Below are 16,993 nucleotides of genomic sequence, written 5' to 3' on the forward strand. Positions count from 1 at the left end.
GATTTGATAACGGCATCAGCAGTCTGTCTGCAGAACACTTGAGTATTTTTAGCGTACTCACTCACCCAGTGGTTCATCAAACCTCCAGATTGATAGGAGCTTGCAGTCCCATCGCTGCTTCAGTTAAAAGCGTAGTTGCGCAGATGGCCTGCTTATGTGCTTGGTGGAGGTGGATTGTAGTGTTTCCCACGGGGTTATAAAATGTGTTCTTGGGTTTTAAATTCACCACACCTGTCTCTCGAATTAAACCTCTTGAGAAAAGACACGTGTCACTGAAAACAATAAATGCAAACTGAGCCCCTTTGAGTTTACATTAGCCTGTGCAGTGTCAAAGTATTTTTTGATTAATGTTGGGATGCACCCATCTGACTTTTTCCAGTCCCTACTCTCTACCTGGACTTCAGGTCTTGGCCTATACCGAGTACCGATCTGATACCAGTGTTTAGTTAAGCTATAGGCCTCACTGTGTGGAAATGACCGGGATCATTCTTTTACGTGTAAGGCAACATCAGTCTGGACTTATTGCTAACATTGCTTTCCTAACTTTGTAAAATACAATTTAACAAATAGATACATAGGTATAAATGTACTTAATTTGTATTTTTAATGAAAAAATGTAATTGTACACCAGCAACTTAAAAAATGTCAAAGTTAACTGGAACTAGAATTCAATTGTAAACCCTTTTAATGCAGCAACGTATTGGTCAAAATTAAAATTCCAAAATACCCATTGACATAATACCCAACCCAGCTATTTGAGTCAGCTCTGATAGTGGTGCATCCCCAGGTTTATTAAAAAACAGCCATTTGGGTCACAGTATTTCTAATACATGTTTTATATTATACTTCAACACAGAGCGTTTTATCTTCAGTTGGAGCCTCAGCAGCAGTTTTGTTCAGGCCGCTTGAATGGTAGCATTATATACTTCCTCTTCCTTTTGACATTGCTGAATTCTTGTATCACCCAGCTGTGTCATGGAAATTCTGTCAAACCACTAGAAGCAAACACAAAATAAAAGCACAGACACTGATGTATTTGAAGATGATTGTGATTGTTATTAATCAATAATAGGAGACAGACACTCTTTTACATTAGACAACCTGGCCTTTATGGTTTTTAAAGAACATTACAATTATTTTTCATTAGTTAACCCATATGAAGCTATAGAACCTTTCAATGGCTATCCACAAAAAACACATAAATATGTAGGACATCTACCTTTCAAAACGTCCCGTACTTGGATACTTTCGACGGTTAACGGTTAACTTGTAAAAGTAACAAAAACAACCAACTCCTTAACTTCACTTTCATCTGCCACCGAGGCTACTAGTGAATTTGATTGAATAAATTCCATAATATTTATTCCTACTTTTACTACTTGTACTATATTAGTATACTTTTATTAGATATATTATATATGTCTCACATTTAAAATGCTTCATAGAGGGATAATTTTGAATATTTTTTCCGACCATTAGCCGACCCTCGTCAATCGATCGTTAACCGCCAACCGACAAGATTAATGCCGTGCATGCAGGGCTGCTGTGAATGAAGTCCCTATCAAGCAGCTGTAAAGATGGCCGATGACCGCAAAACAGGCAAACAAGTCCCCAAGTCCCCACAGATATATGTAGGACATCCTACCTTTCAAAACAAGTCCCGTACTTGGATACTTTTGACATGAGGAGACCGAGAAAAGCAGCCACTTTCTCAGTAAGTCTCCACCGCATTAATTGGTTGAGCTAATGAGTTTGTCAGCTGTGTGCCAGCCTGCCATAATCTGTCTGGGTTCCTGCCAGTGTGTAGCAAGCCTGTTTTAACATGAGGGAGTGCACGGTCGAGAAATCGTCTGATGATGAGTATGAAGTCAACAGTAGCTTTATGGCTGAGTTTTACTCCTCTTTAAAAAAAAAAAATCATATTTCTTTCAACTGTTTAACTGAAGCTTTAATAAGTCCAAATTCTTTAGTAAATGGTTAATTATTTAACATCCCCAGCAAGAACATTAAGATGCATTCATAATCTTAGCATCTGTGCGCGCACAAATGTGTTACCTGCAAGGCTAATTCCCTTCCATCCCTCCATTGTTATTGTTGACGTTCTGTCTCTTTTCGGCTCGCTGTGTCTCAGCGTCCCACGGAGCAGACTGTAATCTAATCAAGGTTTGGATGTAACATTAGGGTGAGTCACAGAACAGCTAAATTGTTTCATTTCGCAGCAGTCTTCTTTTCTTGGCATGGAGACGGTGAGGAAATAGGGAGGAAAGATAAATATAAAGGAAGACTACATTGGGGGGGACAGATGAACATTTATCTCTTCACCAAAGTAAAGCTTCATCAAATCTTATTGCACTTGAGCACTGCGTTTAACCTCCTGTCATTGCCACAGACTGCTCAGTGACTAATAGTCAAACACTGCAGCGAATATATATTGAAAAAGACATGCTCAGCCTTTCACATAGAGCTCAAGAATCAGTGACAATGCCGCATGAGTAGGTGTAGTTCCAATGTCGCCAAAGCCCTCCTTTCAAACACCAACACTTTTATTTCTCTGTATACAGTTTATTTCCTCTCACTTTTCTTCATTTTCTTCTTCTTTCCTCCCCTGAGCGTAGAAAAGGTGTTGCCAAGGCAACATTTGTATCCTTTTACAGTCCACCTACACAATCCGGGTCAGTCGGTAATTTGGAGTTTTGGCGTGAGTGTGAAGTGCAACTTGGAGAGCTGTACTGCGAACAAACATCAATTAGGAGCTTCGGCAAGAGAATACAGATGCATGATTAGCTCTTATGTACCAGCCGTCTTCGGGATGTACACAAATAAGAACAATATGAGCAGATCATCTCCTCTAAGGAGACATAATAGTATCTAATTGTTTGCAGTAGATGTTTTTCCCCTTGTCCCTGTCACACAGTTGCCATATATGCCACAAGTACAATATTCAGCGAGGTACGTCCTCAGTAATTCATCAGTGACCATAATTGCTGTGCATTGCAGGATGAATTATGTCCCATATAGTTATTTTTTACTCAAGATCCAGTATCAAGGCCTGGCGCCCGGGACGTCTTGAACTACACTACACTACTACTACACGCTATGTAGCATTAGTTAAGTATGAGTAAACACTTAATTCATCATTTATAAAGCATTGTTCCTACATTAACACTCACAATTCATTGTAAGGCATTGATAGTCCTCACTTTAGATGAGGTCACACGACATACTTAACTAACGATAGTAACTACCTGAATTAATCATGAATTGCAGTATTAATACATGCTTATAAAGCATATATTAACATAGTCCCTGACCATTAGTGCATATCTAAATCATTATATATATAAATGCATGAATAATGTACATCTAAATAAGTTCTTAATCATTTACTTACACTTTATAAATTGTTATTAATCATCTACAACTCCTTAATAATTGGTTTGTAATATATATAATACTTCATTTACAAATGGGGAATCCATCATTTATAAAGTATGAAAACACAATCATGAAACACATAATAGACAAGCTTATTAATCAAGAATAAAACATTTATAACTGTTGTTATGAATAGCATACTAATGAGTGTTAATGTAGGAACAATGCTTTATAAATGATGAATGAAGTGTTTACTCATACTTAACTAATGCTTCATAGTGTGTAGTTATTATAAAGTGTTACCGATATATCTTTGATAGGAAGCATCTCGTTCTGTTTCTCTCTCCCTGTTTTACTCTCTGTGTTGCTGATCAATGCTAACACTACAATAGATACAGCAATGCTTAAAATGATGAAGACATACACCAGCCACTACATTACAAACTGACTTTTCCGTAAAAAACTGAAGCGATGGATGATGGATTTGACTACAGGCGTCATGTTGAGATTTCATGAAATGTTGGAATACATTGTAGGTAGGTAGAGCGCTCAAAGCTTCAAAACATCCATCTTTTGGAGGCAAATGAAAGTAAGCGGTCACGTAAGCAGTGAACAAAAAACAAAAAAAATGAAAATAAAATTCTGTCTCCTTACTCATTGTGAATGCCGAAAGTTTGTTAATCAGAAAGAGTAGAGGCAACAACAAAATAATGTCAACCGACTAACAAAAAACTTTAACGGCATAGTAAAAAAATAACTTTTTATATATATACAGTACATACACCACTCTGCATAGAGCATAGTGGTGCATTTAGCAGTTGAAAAGACCTCAGACTTCCTCAGGAGTTGGCAGGGACCATAATAGAGCTAAAAGTAGAATGAAGAGTGGAGTTCATCAGGTTTAACGGAAACACAACTTTAAATCAATAAATGCTGAGTATCTGCTGGATGTTGCAGGCAAATGTTTGCATACATACACGTTTGCTGTAGCTAAATTATAAAGGGATGATTTGTTGTGTTTACTACTTGTTGTACCTTCCACAAGTGGCCAACATAAATCAGTCAATTCAGATTTATCTCTGAAGTAACTTCATCATCATTGCAAAGTTTGCCACAAAGACGGCTAATTTGACGTTGCAACCCAATTAGCAGTGTTTCTCAATCTTTTTCCAGTCATTGTTTTCTGGACCGTTCCCTTCTGCATTTTAAGGAAACTGAACCTCCTGGATGTGATTTTGAAGGATCACGCCATCATCTCATGACCTCTGCTTTCTGTCTCTCTGTCATTTGTCAGGTGGCGAGATGGGAGCATCGGACGCGGACACTCTCCAGGCTCTTTGGTAGCCCCTACCTGGCCTGTTACTGCCTGGGCTTCGTCATCATTCTGCTCAACGTGTACCGCAGTCACAGGTGAAGCGCCGCACTCTTCTGCTCATTCCGCTCAATTCATGTCATTTTTTTTGTATCTTCTTTATTTCCATCCAGATCAATTGATCAATTCCAGCCTGTTTCTCTCTCAGTCGCCCTTCTTCTCATACATCTTCCTGTTCTGCTTTCGTGTCCTCTTTTGCTGCTCTTTTCTTCCTTCCTCCGCGTCCTAATGTGGGCCCACGGTTCTGGATGTGCCGGTGACACCCCCGCGCCTGCCATCGCACAGCACCCAGTGGAAGTACGCGCTCCCACAACTCCCGCTGTGGATCACAATGGTCACACGGCACCCTCTACAAAACCTCCCATAGACAGTAGGCCAGTGCCAAAATATTTAGTTTTTTTCACATTTCTTTTCCTCTCTCTGTTGCCGGGGCAACAACACTTTTGGAAGAAGCTGCTTCGAAGCGATAAATTGTCCCGCCAGTTTTCTCTTGTGCCTCCGAAGAGAATGTTTATCAACACATGAGAAACTAAAAATAGTAGCCGCACATAGCAATTCATTTGTTCAGATGTACTCGGAACGGGTAACTCTTTGAAATACATTGTATAGCATTTGAAATGCTTTTATATGCACGATTGCAATGTAATGACAGAGAAAGGGAAGGATGGTGAGGGCGCTGAGCCTTGAGCAGCTGTGCTAGCATGGTGCAAAGGGTTTTCCACAGGACAGCGTAGCCTGCCGGGTTGCACAGACGGCAGTAAGACGCTTTTATTCTGCAGCTCGTCATCCAACAGGTCACCGTTACATATGTTACCCTTTCCTCCCATTGCCATTTATTTTCCATGGACAGTGTTACGTGACCCACAGGTCGGGCATGACACTCTCTCAGTCAAATCATCCGCAGAAGAGATTAACAACTGTGTTCGACTGACGTCTGGTCCCTCGAAAGCCGAAAGTGCAAGTCTGTGTGGGCAGCAGTGGCGTTAAGGTTAGAAAGGATACAGTAAGTCTGTGTTGGGCTTCCTGGCACTAACGATGACGTTGCCCATGAGCAAGGCCCCTACTCCCAAACTGCTGCAATGCTGCTCAGTGGCCAACAGCAGATCGGACTGCGGTGGATGTTATGTGATAACTCGTGATCAGGGCACTCCTGCTAAAGAGAGCTTTCTCCCTCTTTGGATACAGCAAAACTGTGCTTTAAAGAAAAGCTTCGCACAGTGGATCCCGTCAGCGAGGTCGTCTCCTGCCCTGAAGCCGCATTGGAAACACGGCGTTTCTCAAAACGGCACACCTACAGCGGTTCTCTGGAAAAAAACATGATTGCTGTTTCTAATCTCAACAAACGAACAGACTGATTGACCAGCGCACTAATTACCTTACAGCTTCATTGTTGTGCTGCCTAATTGTCTACCTAATTGACTTACGTATACGTCGACTGATTCACTGATTAGCTGACTGACAGACCCTTCTTTTTATAGCTCCACTAGATTTATAGACTGCTTGACAGACATGCAGGGGATACAGAGAGCGTATTGTTATCTGCTAAGCACACAACAGTGATACTCTGCGCCGATTACGTTCAATAAGAATGCATCCTTTAGGGAAAGCTTCATTAACTGTGTTTAATTGACATTCTTGCTATTAATGAGATGGGAGAATTGGGATTTAGACCTTTTAAAGTAATTCATTTATGAAATGTAAAAATGTTACACGTGTTTACACTCAGGAAATATTAAAAGCTGAAAAAAGAATATACCAAAACTCATTTAGAAATATCTTTTATTGTTTGGAAACTACCAGCACAACAGGCATGCCAGCTGCTCACGTGCTAGGAAAGCAAACTAGATGTAAGTGTAATCAGGTTAAATCATATCTAGATACAATATGGATATGAGATGCATATTAATGCAAGTTGTATATGGAAATACACACATGTGTTGTGGCAGAGGTGACAGTGTGGTTGTAGTAAACTGCTGCTCCACATTTCTTCATCATTGAAATAGGAGAAGGAATAAAGCATCACAGGTGCAAAGATAATGTTCGCTACTCAAGTAGAAGTAGCTTTTTTCAGAGTTGAATTGGAGACGAGAGGAGGAAATCGGGTGGAGGATGGAGCAGCCGTCGCCATGACACATTCAATTTTTGGTCCTTCTTGTAACGTCAACGTGCAAATGAGGATTTGAAGCTGAAATGATAGAAACAACCCTGATAGAACCCTCCCTCCCTGAATGTGCACCTCTATACCATAAAACCATGCAGTTGTGTAAAACGACAAAAAAAAGCATTAAAAACTAATTTGCTGGATTACGAAAGAAAGTCTTTTTTCATCCAGCAGAAATTCACCCACTGACCTCCTTTCCACATCTCCGTCCCACAGACCCCGTTTCCCATCTCTTTTCCAATCCAAAGCCCAGCAGTGTGCCTCCCCAGGCCACCTACTTAACAGAGCGCCCAGCGGTCGCTCTTTGTGTGTGACGCGGCCGCGCACCGAGCCGCATTACGTCACACTTCCTGTTCCCATTGACAAAAGGGGAGAACACCATAAGACTCACAGCACAGACCCCATAACCCAGTTTTGTCTTGTTAACCCCCCAGACAGCACAGAGTAGGTTAATGCACACATGCAAAACTGCAACCGCCCCAGCACCTGTGTGTGTTTACGAACCCTTTCAACATCACAAGTACTAAACTTTTTGGCCTAGCTATCTTCAGACACTGCAGGACTCTAATCCCATTTCAATGTATTTTAGAGATTGTAACATACAGTATAGATGAAGGGACTTAGCAGCTGATGCGTTAGTGACGACGACGATGATTATGGGTATGTTAAAAACAGTCAATTGTCGTCTCATTAACTTCACCTCTGTATTATAGACCTGTCTTCACATTTTGCCATGACTTGTGTGCATACCAGTTTAATTAAGAATCTCATCATCAGTGGGGACAGCAGTTTTCACTCATTTCAATATGTTAGGATAGTTTTTAAGAGCATAAGCTTTAATGCTCTGTGTTTCCACTTCTTTCAAACTAAACAGCGGTGTTGAAACAAGGCCGAGACGGTTATTTGTATAGACGGAAATCACTCTGTAAATGCGCCAGAGTTTGGATCAATTGTTACATCTTAATGCAAATCCAAACACTCTGTAAGTACCTTCTTGAAAAAGCTTTTACTTGAAGACCACACTTGCGTAACGCACGACCCTCAAGTCATTCAACCATCGTCAGTGCAGGCCACATTTGAGTGTGACATCAGAGAGTTAAAAGCACTCTCGCTAACAAGTGACTCACACACGCACAGTTGATGCATTAGAAGATATTGGGGGAGTTGAAAGTCGAGAAATATATCAAAATGAAATGCTTGATCGTGTCTGCAGTGATGGATGCTGTTGGTGACTACCAGGTTAGTTTAATGCATTGAGTCTTACTTCCTGTTTGTTATTTAGATGAAGCAGTGTCCATTGGCTCTGAGGTATAAAATCAAACATCAGGCATGAGTGAGTCAAAGAATGAGGGAAATTCTCCTGGTGACCCTAAAGAACAAAATGAAAATGTGACTCTACTCTCTGATATTGTTAAACAGTTCGCGAACAATCAGTCTTCACCGATTACTCCCCTGTCGATTCCATGCAATGATGTCATGGTATTGCAGAGTCTGTTTATCCCGTAGTGATGGTGTTCAAGCCTGATGAAGCCCGCAGAGGTGTCTTTGCACTCTGATGGCCCATGATTGATGATTTCATAATAAAGTTGGATCTCACAAACTCCTACGCTTCCAGCCCATGTTCAAAAACACAGAGGTCAATTCTCATTTAGCTTTCACTGTTTTCATCTTTTTTACATCATATTCCTGTCAGGTGTCTTCTGTCGGGCTGGAGGGACCATTATTTTTTACATAACCAGTCATTAGATGATGAAGTATCCGTCCGGCTACTAGCAGCGTGGCTTTACGGTGGGTTAGTCAACCACTTATGTCCGGACCGACATACCTCAGCAACTATTGGAAGTAGTTATACAGTCATTTTGACATTGGTCATTTGAACACTCATTGTCCCCAGAAGATTAACCCTAATGATCCCCTGATTTTTCCTCGACAGCTTTTGGATTGATTGCCATGAAATTGAATTCAGACATACAGGTTGTAGTTACTTCCCTTAATCCCTTCGTTTTTCCTTTCGTGGCATCATCAGGTCAAAATTGTATTTTGTCCGAATCTTTTGGTTCATGACCATGATCTGCGAGGTGTATGACCCTATAGGATAGTGACCGTTGGTAAACCTTAAAGGAGCTATATTCGACATTCTTTTAATATCGCAGCTAACAACTGCTGTAGAGATGTGGTGGAGTAATGGCGTCCTGAGCAGAGAATGAAGTCACTCTCCCTGTGAGTGTGTAGTAATCCAAGCTTCTCCGTTATTTTTTTTGTTAGCCGGGCATGTTAGTGCAAGTGAGTCCCTCTAGCTAGCTAATCACCACCGCTCTGTACTGCACTCATACGGTGGATACCGCTGGTAACCCTGTCCCACTTCCGGGGGTTGCTGTTGTGGTAAAGCCCACCGTCCGGCTCCCCACCAGGTTAACACTGTTAGCCGTGTCAGCACTGGTGCCATGGTTTGCAGTGTTAGCACTGTTAGCTCCTAGCTGCCAGCTCAGCCATATACATGTGAAGAGCCATGCTCCGGTAATCCTGGCTCAGGCTCTGAATCATAGATATGCTCTGAATGCCATATAATGCCCCTTTAAACCTTCAAATTATCAACATGTTAGCGTTGTGAACTTGTTAGCGTGCTAATGTAAACATTTGGCTCAAAGCCCTATTGTGCTGAAGTACACTTAACCCCAAATTGCTCCTGAAGTCTGTGCCTTACTTTGTAAAGAAAATGTGCTCACGGAGAGCTCACAGTATCTCAGTTGAGTGTTCACTGAGTATATTCGTAGTGTACAGTGCTTTTGTAAAAATGTTACAATGACAAGAAAAGGAATTGTGCAGTTTGATGGGATTTTCCAAATGAACAGAGTTCGCAAGGTCGAAGAAGCTATTCTGTTTGTAATACATTATTTGAGTGTCCAATACTTCCCCTCTGTATTTCTTTCTCAATCATTTCCTGCCACTTGAATCCACAGGGAAGATCTTCAGCGACATTGTAGTCCATTGCCTTTGTACTACTAATCAAAACGAGAGTGTGTACAGTAATACACTGCATGAATAAAAGTGGTTCTTATATAAATTTTTTTTTGTCTGCAGTATGACGGTGGCAATGAAGGCTCAGGCCAAGTGGGAGGTGATGGACAGGACAGATGTTTTCTACGCTGGTGTAGCGCTCATGGTGCTGGGCACCGTGCTGGTGGTTGGCAGCTTCCTGGCTCTGGGATTCACTGGAACCTTCCTTGGTGGGTAACAAATAAAGTGTCAATTATTAAAGGAGCAGTCCACTGATTTTACATGTCAACATCTTTTTTTTTAGTCACTGGAAGTAGTATTCACTCTGTGAAAACAGTTGATTAATGACTTAAATTTGTATGCAAGTTCTAAAAACCTAGAAAAGGTATTAGTTTTCAATCAGCTTCTTAAAAGGGATGGGATCCTACAGTAATACACTTTTCTTTGGAAACACTTTGAACAGTTTTGCTTATTTTACTTGAAAAATTGTATATACAGGACTGTCTCAGAAAATTAGAATATTGTGATAATCCCCATACGTGTGATTTAGTTTACTGAACCAAGCTGAGTGTTTTTCAAGGCTCAGGAAACCCTTGCAGGTGTTTCGAGTTAATTAGACGATTCAAGTGATTAGTTGAATACCCTACTAGTATACTTTTTCATGATATTCTAATATTTAGAGATAGGATATTTGAGTTTTCTTAAGCTGTAAGCCATAATCAGCAATATTAAAAGAATAAAAGGCTTGCAATATTTCAGTTGATTTGTAATGAATCCAGAATGCATGACATTTTAGTTTTTTTAATTGCATTACACAAAATAAAGAACTTTATCACAATATTCTAATTTTCTGAGACAGTCCTGTATGTAGCCCAATATTAAAAATCAAATCAAATTTGCCCAAGAGCGCTTTGCAATCCGTACATCATACGACATCCTCTGTCCTTGGACCATTACATTGGATAAGGGACCCCCCCCCCCCCCTCCCAGGATGGGTAACAGTGCAAAAATATGTCGTGTGCAAATGAATAACACCGTAACATTACAAAATAGTCAATCCATATGATGAAAATTCTATAAATAATGAGTGGTAATAGCAGTAGTAGCACTAATAATAGCAGAAATAGTAAAATGATGACTACTGATGATAACTGCAGCAGTGGTTAACATTTATTTATTTGTATTACTATTTAATAAATGAGCCGCTCATTCCTGTGCATGTAAACAAACACTTCCATGTCCTCACAGAACATGCAAATATCTTCACATCTGCCTCTGAAGGCAAACATGATTGTTTTCATTTGTTTAGATAATGATTCAGATGAGCACATGTATGACAGTATCGCCATTATGACTATTTGGCAAGCTCTGGTTTCTAGGGCAGTCATTTCTGTGAGTCATCTCCAAGATCCAGACAGTCTCTCAGCTCCTGCGCCATCTTTGTCCATCACTGTGCCCCAACTAGGTCGACAGAGGGGAGGCAGCAGGGTGTGTGTGTGTGTGTGTGTGTGTGTGTGTGTGTGTGTATGTGTGAACGAACAGGCGTCTAGTCTGTATGCAGAATGAGCAAAGCAATCACAAGAGACTCTGCTGGCATGTTTCATCCTCCGACCATGTAGAGCAGCAACGTTAAAGTCTATCGAGCAACATTTTCCTTCAAGGACAAAGCTGTGACTGAGGAGGAGCACCAGCCAATATCGACCAAAAGACAAGTTTCCAAGGGACATGTGAACACAGTAACAGATAACAGTGGTCCAGAAGACTGAGGAGAGGACAAGTCGCTGCTGCCTGCTGTTGTAAAAGTGATACGTAGAAAATGGGAACGCTGCCTCTTTTCATTATTCACACTGGGAAGTCAGAATGCCCAGACTCCTGGAATATAATGACTGTATATCCACTTTGTCCACATTAAGATTTGCAAGCTTAAGCACTTAACAGTTGGCCAGCTGTCTATAATATTTATATGTACGAGTGTAGTGTACAATTGCAGTAAGTGTTTCCTTTAGGTGGCTCGGGTTGGCCTGTGTGGAACTGGTCTGACAATATTAATTAATGAAGGCTGCATTCCATTTAGCTGCTTCATTTTGAGGAATTCACTTAGCATAGTCGTTAGGGCTACTATCAATTAAAAACAAAGATGACAGTATCAGTACCCTCAAAGTGATAGCAATATGTGAATGACTGGTATCGTTCTGTTTGCTGTTGTTAGCACTGTTCACGCTGTTGTCACCGTTAGCTGCTAGCCACTGGCTCAGACATCTCCGTGTTTCGGCTGTAGGGCTTGTAGCTGCTGCGGTGGTGGGCCAATCACTTGTCTCATTAAACTCTCGCAGTGATATGGAAAACCATTCAAATTGTATTTTTTTCTAGATCTGGGCACAAAAAATGATCAATTGCAGGTATCGTTTGACAGGAGAAGATTTGACACTCCTAGGTTGTTTTGGTCGATACCTTAACAGTATTAGCCGTAGTAGTCTTGCTCCCCAGAGGATATGCCCCAATATGATGATCTACAAATTACATTACGTATTTAGTTACTCATTTTACTTTTGAACACATTTTAAGTTACTCTGTACAATGGTGTGTATATGTGTCTGCTTATATGTGAGATGTGTGAGATTTCCCATTCCTCCTACCGTGGGCACCCACAAACATAAACACAAACAAACCTGTGGGCGTGTGTTTGTAATTAGATTTTTCTTATTTACTCCGTTTTAAGCCCCTCGCTGTGACCTGATGATTCAAACTGATGGCACAGGGTCAGAAACAAAGATCCAAGCACAATCAAATCACACAGACCGTGTTTACGTATTAGCCAGCCGATCTCACACACTACCGATCACAGACCCACTTCTCTGACCTCAAGGCTACCGCTGTGCCTTCACTGCTCTTCAGCTAATCCAGGTTGCCCTTTTTTTGCAACCACAATGAAACCAAAATGTGTTATGCTCGGCTTTCAAATGAATTGGTTGCTGATAGTTGCTTGGAGGTCAAAAAAAGGAGGTTAGCGTATTGTTATGCTAGTTTTCTATTCCAAACCAAACCCATTTGTTTGTATAATCTCTTTTATGCTCCCCCACCTGTGGTGCTGAAATGAGCATACATAATGAAAATGGTTATACAACTCGGACATTAACAGCCTTCCTTTGACACAGAACAGGGCCAGCAGCACCCCATGCGTAATTCAGTTTTACCTGTGTGTGCGTGTGCGTGCGTGTTCATGTGTGTGTGCATGTTCGTGTGTGTGTGCATGTTCGTGTGTGTGTGTGTGGACGAGGGAGGCATAAGCGAAGTATTAAAATGTCTCTTGTGTGTTTGTGTACACACAATAGCTGGGGAACGTTATTACACAGCAAGCAATAGTAGGTTTCCCAGGTTTCAGAGGGTACAGTGAGCGGTGTCCTGCTGTAGTTCAGCTGCCCCCAATGTTTGCACAAGAAACCACACATTTGTTTTAAATCCAATTATTGTTTCCCACAAACCTTAGCTAAAATCACTCCTACTGTTGCTGAACTGAACTTGAACTTCACTTTTGCTTGTGTATCAGTGTACAGTACATGTGTGATTGTTTTGACTTGATTTCGCATAACTGCATTATGCTTTGGGTGGCCAGTTATGGCTGCATGCTCAAACTTTCTCAAAACACCTTTTTGTTTCCTGTTTTATAGTCCCGGTATAGCGGCTGCTGCTGAACACACAGCTGAGCGCATCGCCGACACCCGTCTGCGTTGATCAAAATGAGAGCTGATCTGTTGTGTGAGACGTGCGACTTTCCAGTCAGCAGCACTCCGCACAAGTTGACAGCGGGTCCCCTAGCAACACTTGCTCTCGCAATGTTGATGAACTGTTGCCATGAGAAACACCGACTCAGAGGCCTAATCCTGTTTCCTCCTTAAAAAAAAAAAAAAAAAGACATAACATTATTATAATGTATATTTCCTCGCACAAAAAGGGAGAAGAATTCAATTTTCATATGTTAATATTTTCTGGCTGGTGCAGTAATCAGACTTTGACTCACATGAGGTCATGTCCACGTGGTCCTCGTGTTGACATCGGGAGCAGCCTGGCGACGGAGCGGCAGCCAGACGGTGCAGCAATAACAAGGCTGTGTGCTGCCAAAGTCCTGCTCTCTGGCACTGGATCCTCGGTCTGACTTCAGGGTTCTGCTGCTTTGTCAGAAGCGTGTCAGAAATGATTGTAGCATGACAAGTGGACCGACGTCGTGAGTTTGAAATGAGACATCGAGGTTGTAACTATGGCAACAGTGTGCCACTGTCCACCAGGTTTAGGAATGATTCCCTGTTCATCTGTGTTTCTTGATCAACCGGCGCCTGGAGGCAAATTAACGACCAAATGCACCTCCTAGAGAGGTTTCCTGATAACCGGCAAGTGCATGCTGGGATTTGCATCGGCCTAATGCGTCACGGAGCTGGAAAAGCCAGTAAAAAGTGACAGGTTTTAATCATGAAATGGTGTGTTTTTGTCAATCAGATCTCATCTCAACCTGTTACAGCATTAACCCACTGTGAATGTGTCTTCTATGGTTTTCCAGGTGATTACTTTGGCATCCTGATGGATGAGAAGGTGACAGGCTTTCCCTTCAACATCACAGAGAACCCGATGTACTGGGGCAGCACTGCCAACTACCTCGGCCTGGCACTTATGTAAGTGTGTGTGTGTGACTGTGTGTGTGTGTGTGTGACTGTGTGTGACTGGAAATGAGTAGAGGTCTCTTCCACGACTGTATCTGAGGTCAACAAGAGCGTGATTTGAATTTAATGTCTCTGCAGAGGTCTAATACATCCCAACAACTTATCTTTACCAGGTTTGTCATTAACCATTAACCGAAGGTTAACTTAAAGGAAAGTTTCTTGCCGCCTGCTGATGTGTGTCGTAAAGTGTGGTCATGCAGAATGGAATTGATACTGAGCTGCGACCTGCAAATAGAAGAGAATGTTGTTTTCTGCAAGTTGCAAATCACTTCTCTCTTTTAAAAAGGTGCGGAGGTTAAAACTTTTACGCGTGTCTCTATGACAACTGTGACCAAATCTCTCGGGAGCCCGGCGTGCGTAGTTGCTATATGCAAGCCCTCCATGGTTGTCGAGCAAGCTATTAGGCTCCCAGTTATCCTCACTTTCTCTCTGCTTTGAAATGCATGCACTTTCAGCCGTGTGTCGCCTCCTTTCACTGCCTCCTCTTCTGTCTGTTTCTCTCCCTCACCTCCTCTTTCCTCCACCTTTCTCTCCCCCTCTGTTGTTCAGTCGAGATACAGCACAAAAGAAGCCAGTGTGCTGACACAAACGTCCATGTGTGTCTTTTTTTTGTTTTTTTACGGTTTAATCATCATAGTGTGTAATAAAGTTTTACTGCTGCTGTTCCTTTTCAAATAACAAGTCCCCGAATATCAATGCAAAGTTGCAGTGAACAGATATAAAGCAGGAGTGTGTTCACGAGAACGGAGCGTGTTAGAAGCATTTAACGGTGAAAGTCACGGCGAGCGGATGAGCGGAGGAACTTCAGAAGCCCCCGGTGTCATTTAAGTCAAAAGTTTGGGAGCATTTTGGCTTCCCTGTAACTTCTAATGACGGGATGAGGGTCAAAAGACAAAAGCGTTACGGTATGTAGGCGTTGTTTAACGAGAAAGACATATAACGGCAATACATCGGACATGTCCACACATATGAAGCGCCACCATTCTGGTCTGTCAGTGATCAACAACAACTCATCATTGCGGCTTTTAATTAAGTTTGTGGCAGAATCGTACCGGGTTAAAGCTATTACAGCATCTATTGGAGTCTTTATTGCTGCAGACATGAGGATATTCTCCGTTGTGGAAAACAAAGGATTTCAAAATCTGGTTAAAGTGCTCGGCACTATGATCCGCACCGCGATCCGAACCGTGAGTTTTGTGATCCGTTGCACCTCTAGTTGTCACGTTGGACTTACTTCATCCGTGTTGACTTAAAACCCTTCTAATCAATATTCTTTATACTAACAATAGACCGCTTGTATGTGAAAGGGCTTTGCTCCTAATCAGAAACCCGCAGAGAGTTATCATCTGACTCGGCAGTCCCCCTGAGCTCTGCGGAGCTTTGTAACATCTTTCAGCTCCTTGTTGTTGGAGAAGCCCAGCGTGAAACACCAGAGAGAAATCACGAGCATAAAAGTCCCTTAATGCATACAACTACGTTATCTGTGGTCATGTAAAGGACGTCAAGTACCATGAGATAGCCTCAGAGGTTTGTGGAGTATTAAAATAAAATAAAACATTTTGATTTCAACCGTGTTAACTGGAGACTCTCGGCCAAATGCTGGTTGCTCGTATAGTGTTGGCAGAACGGAACAGAATGTAGGTGTTCTCGTAAAAACTTTTTGAAACACATACTCATCTGTGTTTCTTAGCCACGCCAACCATTGACCTAAGTTACTCAGGACAACCACGGACACATTTGGCTGAAAGCCACTCGTTAAACTGAAACACCTGTTGCTCTGAAACAGTCGTGATCCTGACGGCATTCTGTTGAACTTGAGTCCGCTGTTGGAATATCAATTCTGACACCGATCACGCAACAACCAGACTTTTTGATGCTGTTTTTAATTCAATGTTTTAAGCTGGTTTACATGTCTGAATGGGTGGGGCCAAATGGTTGATTCGTAAGCAAAAAAAAAAAAAGTTTCACATTTTTAACATTCACAAGCCATAAAACATGCATATGCTACCATGTAACTACTTGGAATATTCCAGGCACGCTATAAAACCTTCAACCCTATAAACACATTTTGTCTGTATCCTGTAGTATCAGTAAAAATAACGAATAATAATGAAAATAGACAACTGATACAAATATCCATTTTCTTCTCGCCTTGAGATGCAGTTTCTTTTTTATTCTGTTAATAAAAAAAGAAACATTGAAATTCCAGGAATATTCTGCAACACTGCTCAATACCACACAGAGGCTGGAATGTCATTATTCCCTTAAAACTCGCGAATTAATGACCCGTTAATCACAGTATTCCATATGTGGAGCTATTTAATATTTATGACTAGACAAGGTCAAACACCAGGAAAAAAAATATATATTTTGCAC

The 16,993-nt window shown here is 41.4% G+C and overlaps 1 protein-coding gene across 1 annotated transcript in view; it reads left to right on the forward strand.

Annotated features, from left to right (window-relative positions):
- pemt (phosphatidylethanolamine N-methyltransferase) overlaps positions 1-16,993 on the forward strand; it is a 54,455-nt gene that overhangs the window by 25,954 nt on the left and 11,508 nt on the right. The window contains exons 3-5 of the mRNA XM_079183232.1: positions 4,670-4,785; positions 9,990-10,135; positions 14,458-14,569. Of these exons, the coding sequence (XP_079039358.1) occupies positions 4,670-4,785; positions 9,990-10,135; positions 14,458-14,569 (374 nt within the window). The remainder of the gene's footprint in view (positions 1-4,669; positions 4,786-9,989; positions 10,136-14,457; positions 14,570-16,993) is intronic.

The sequence above is a fragment of the Pholis gunnellus genome (assembly GCF_910591455.1).
Source record: "Pholis gunnellus genome assembly, chromosome: 21".
In the NCBI taxonomy this organism is placed as follows: Eukaryota; Metazoa; Chordata; class Actinopteri; order Perciformes; family Pholidae; genus Pholis; species Pholis gunnellus.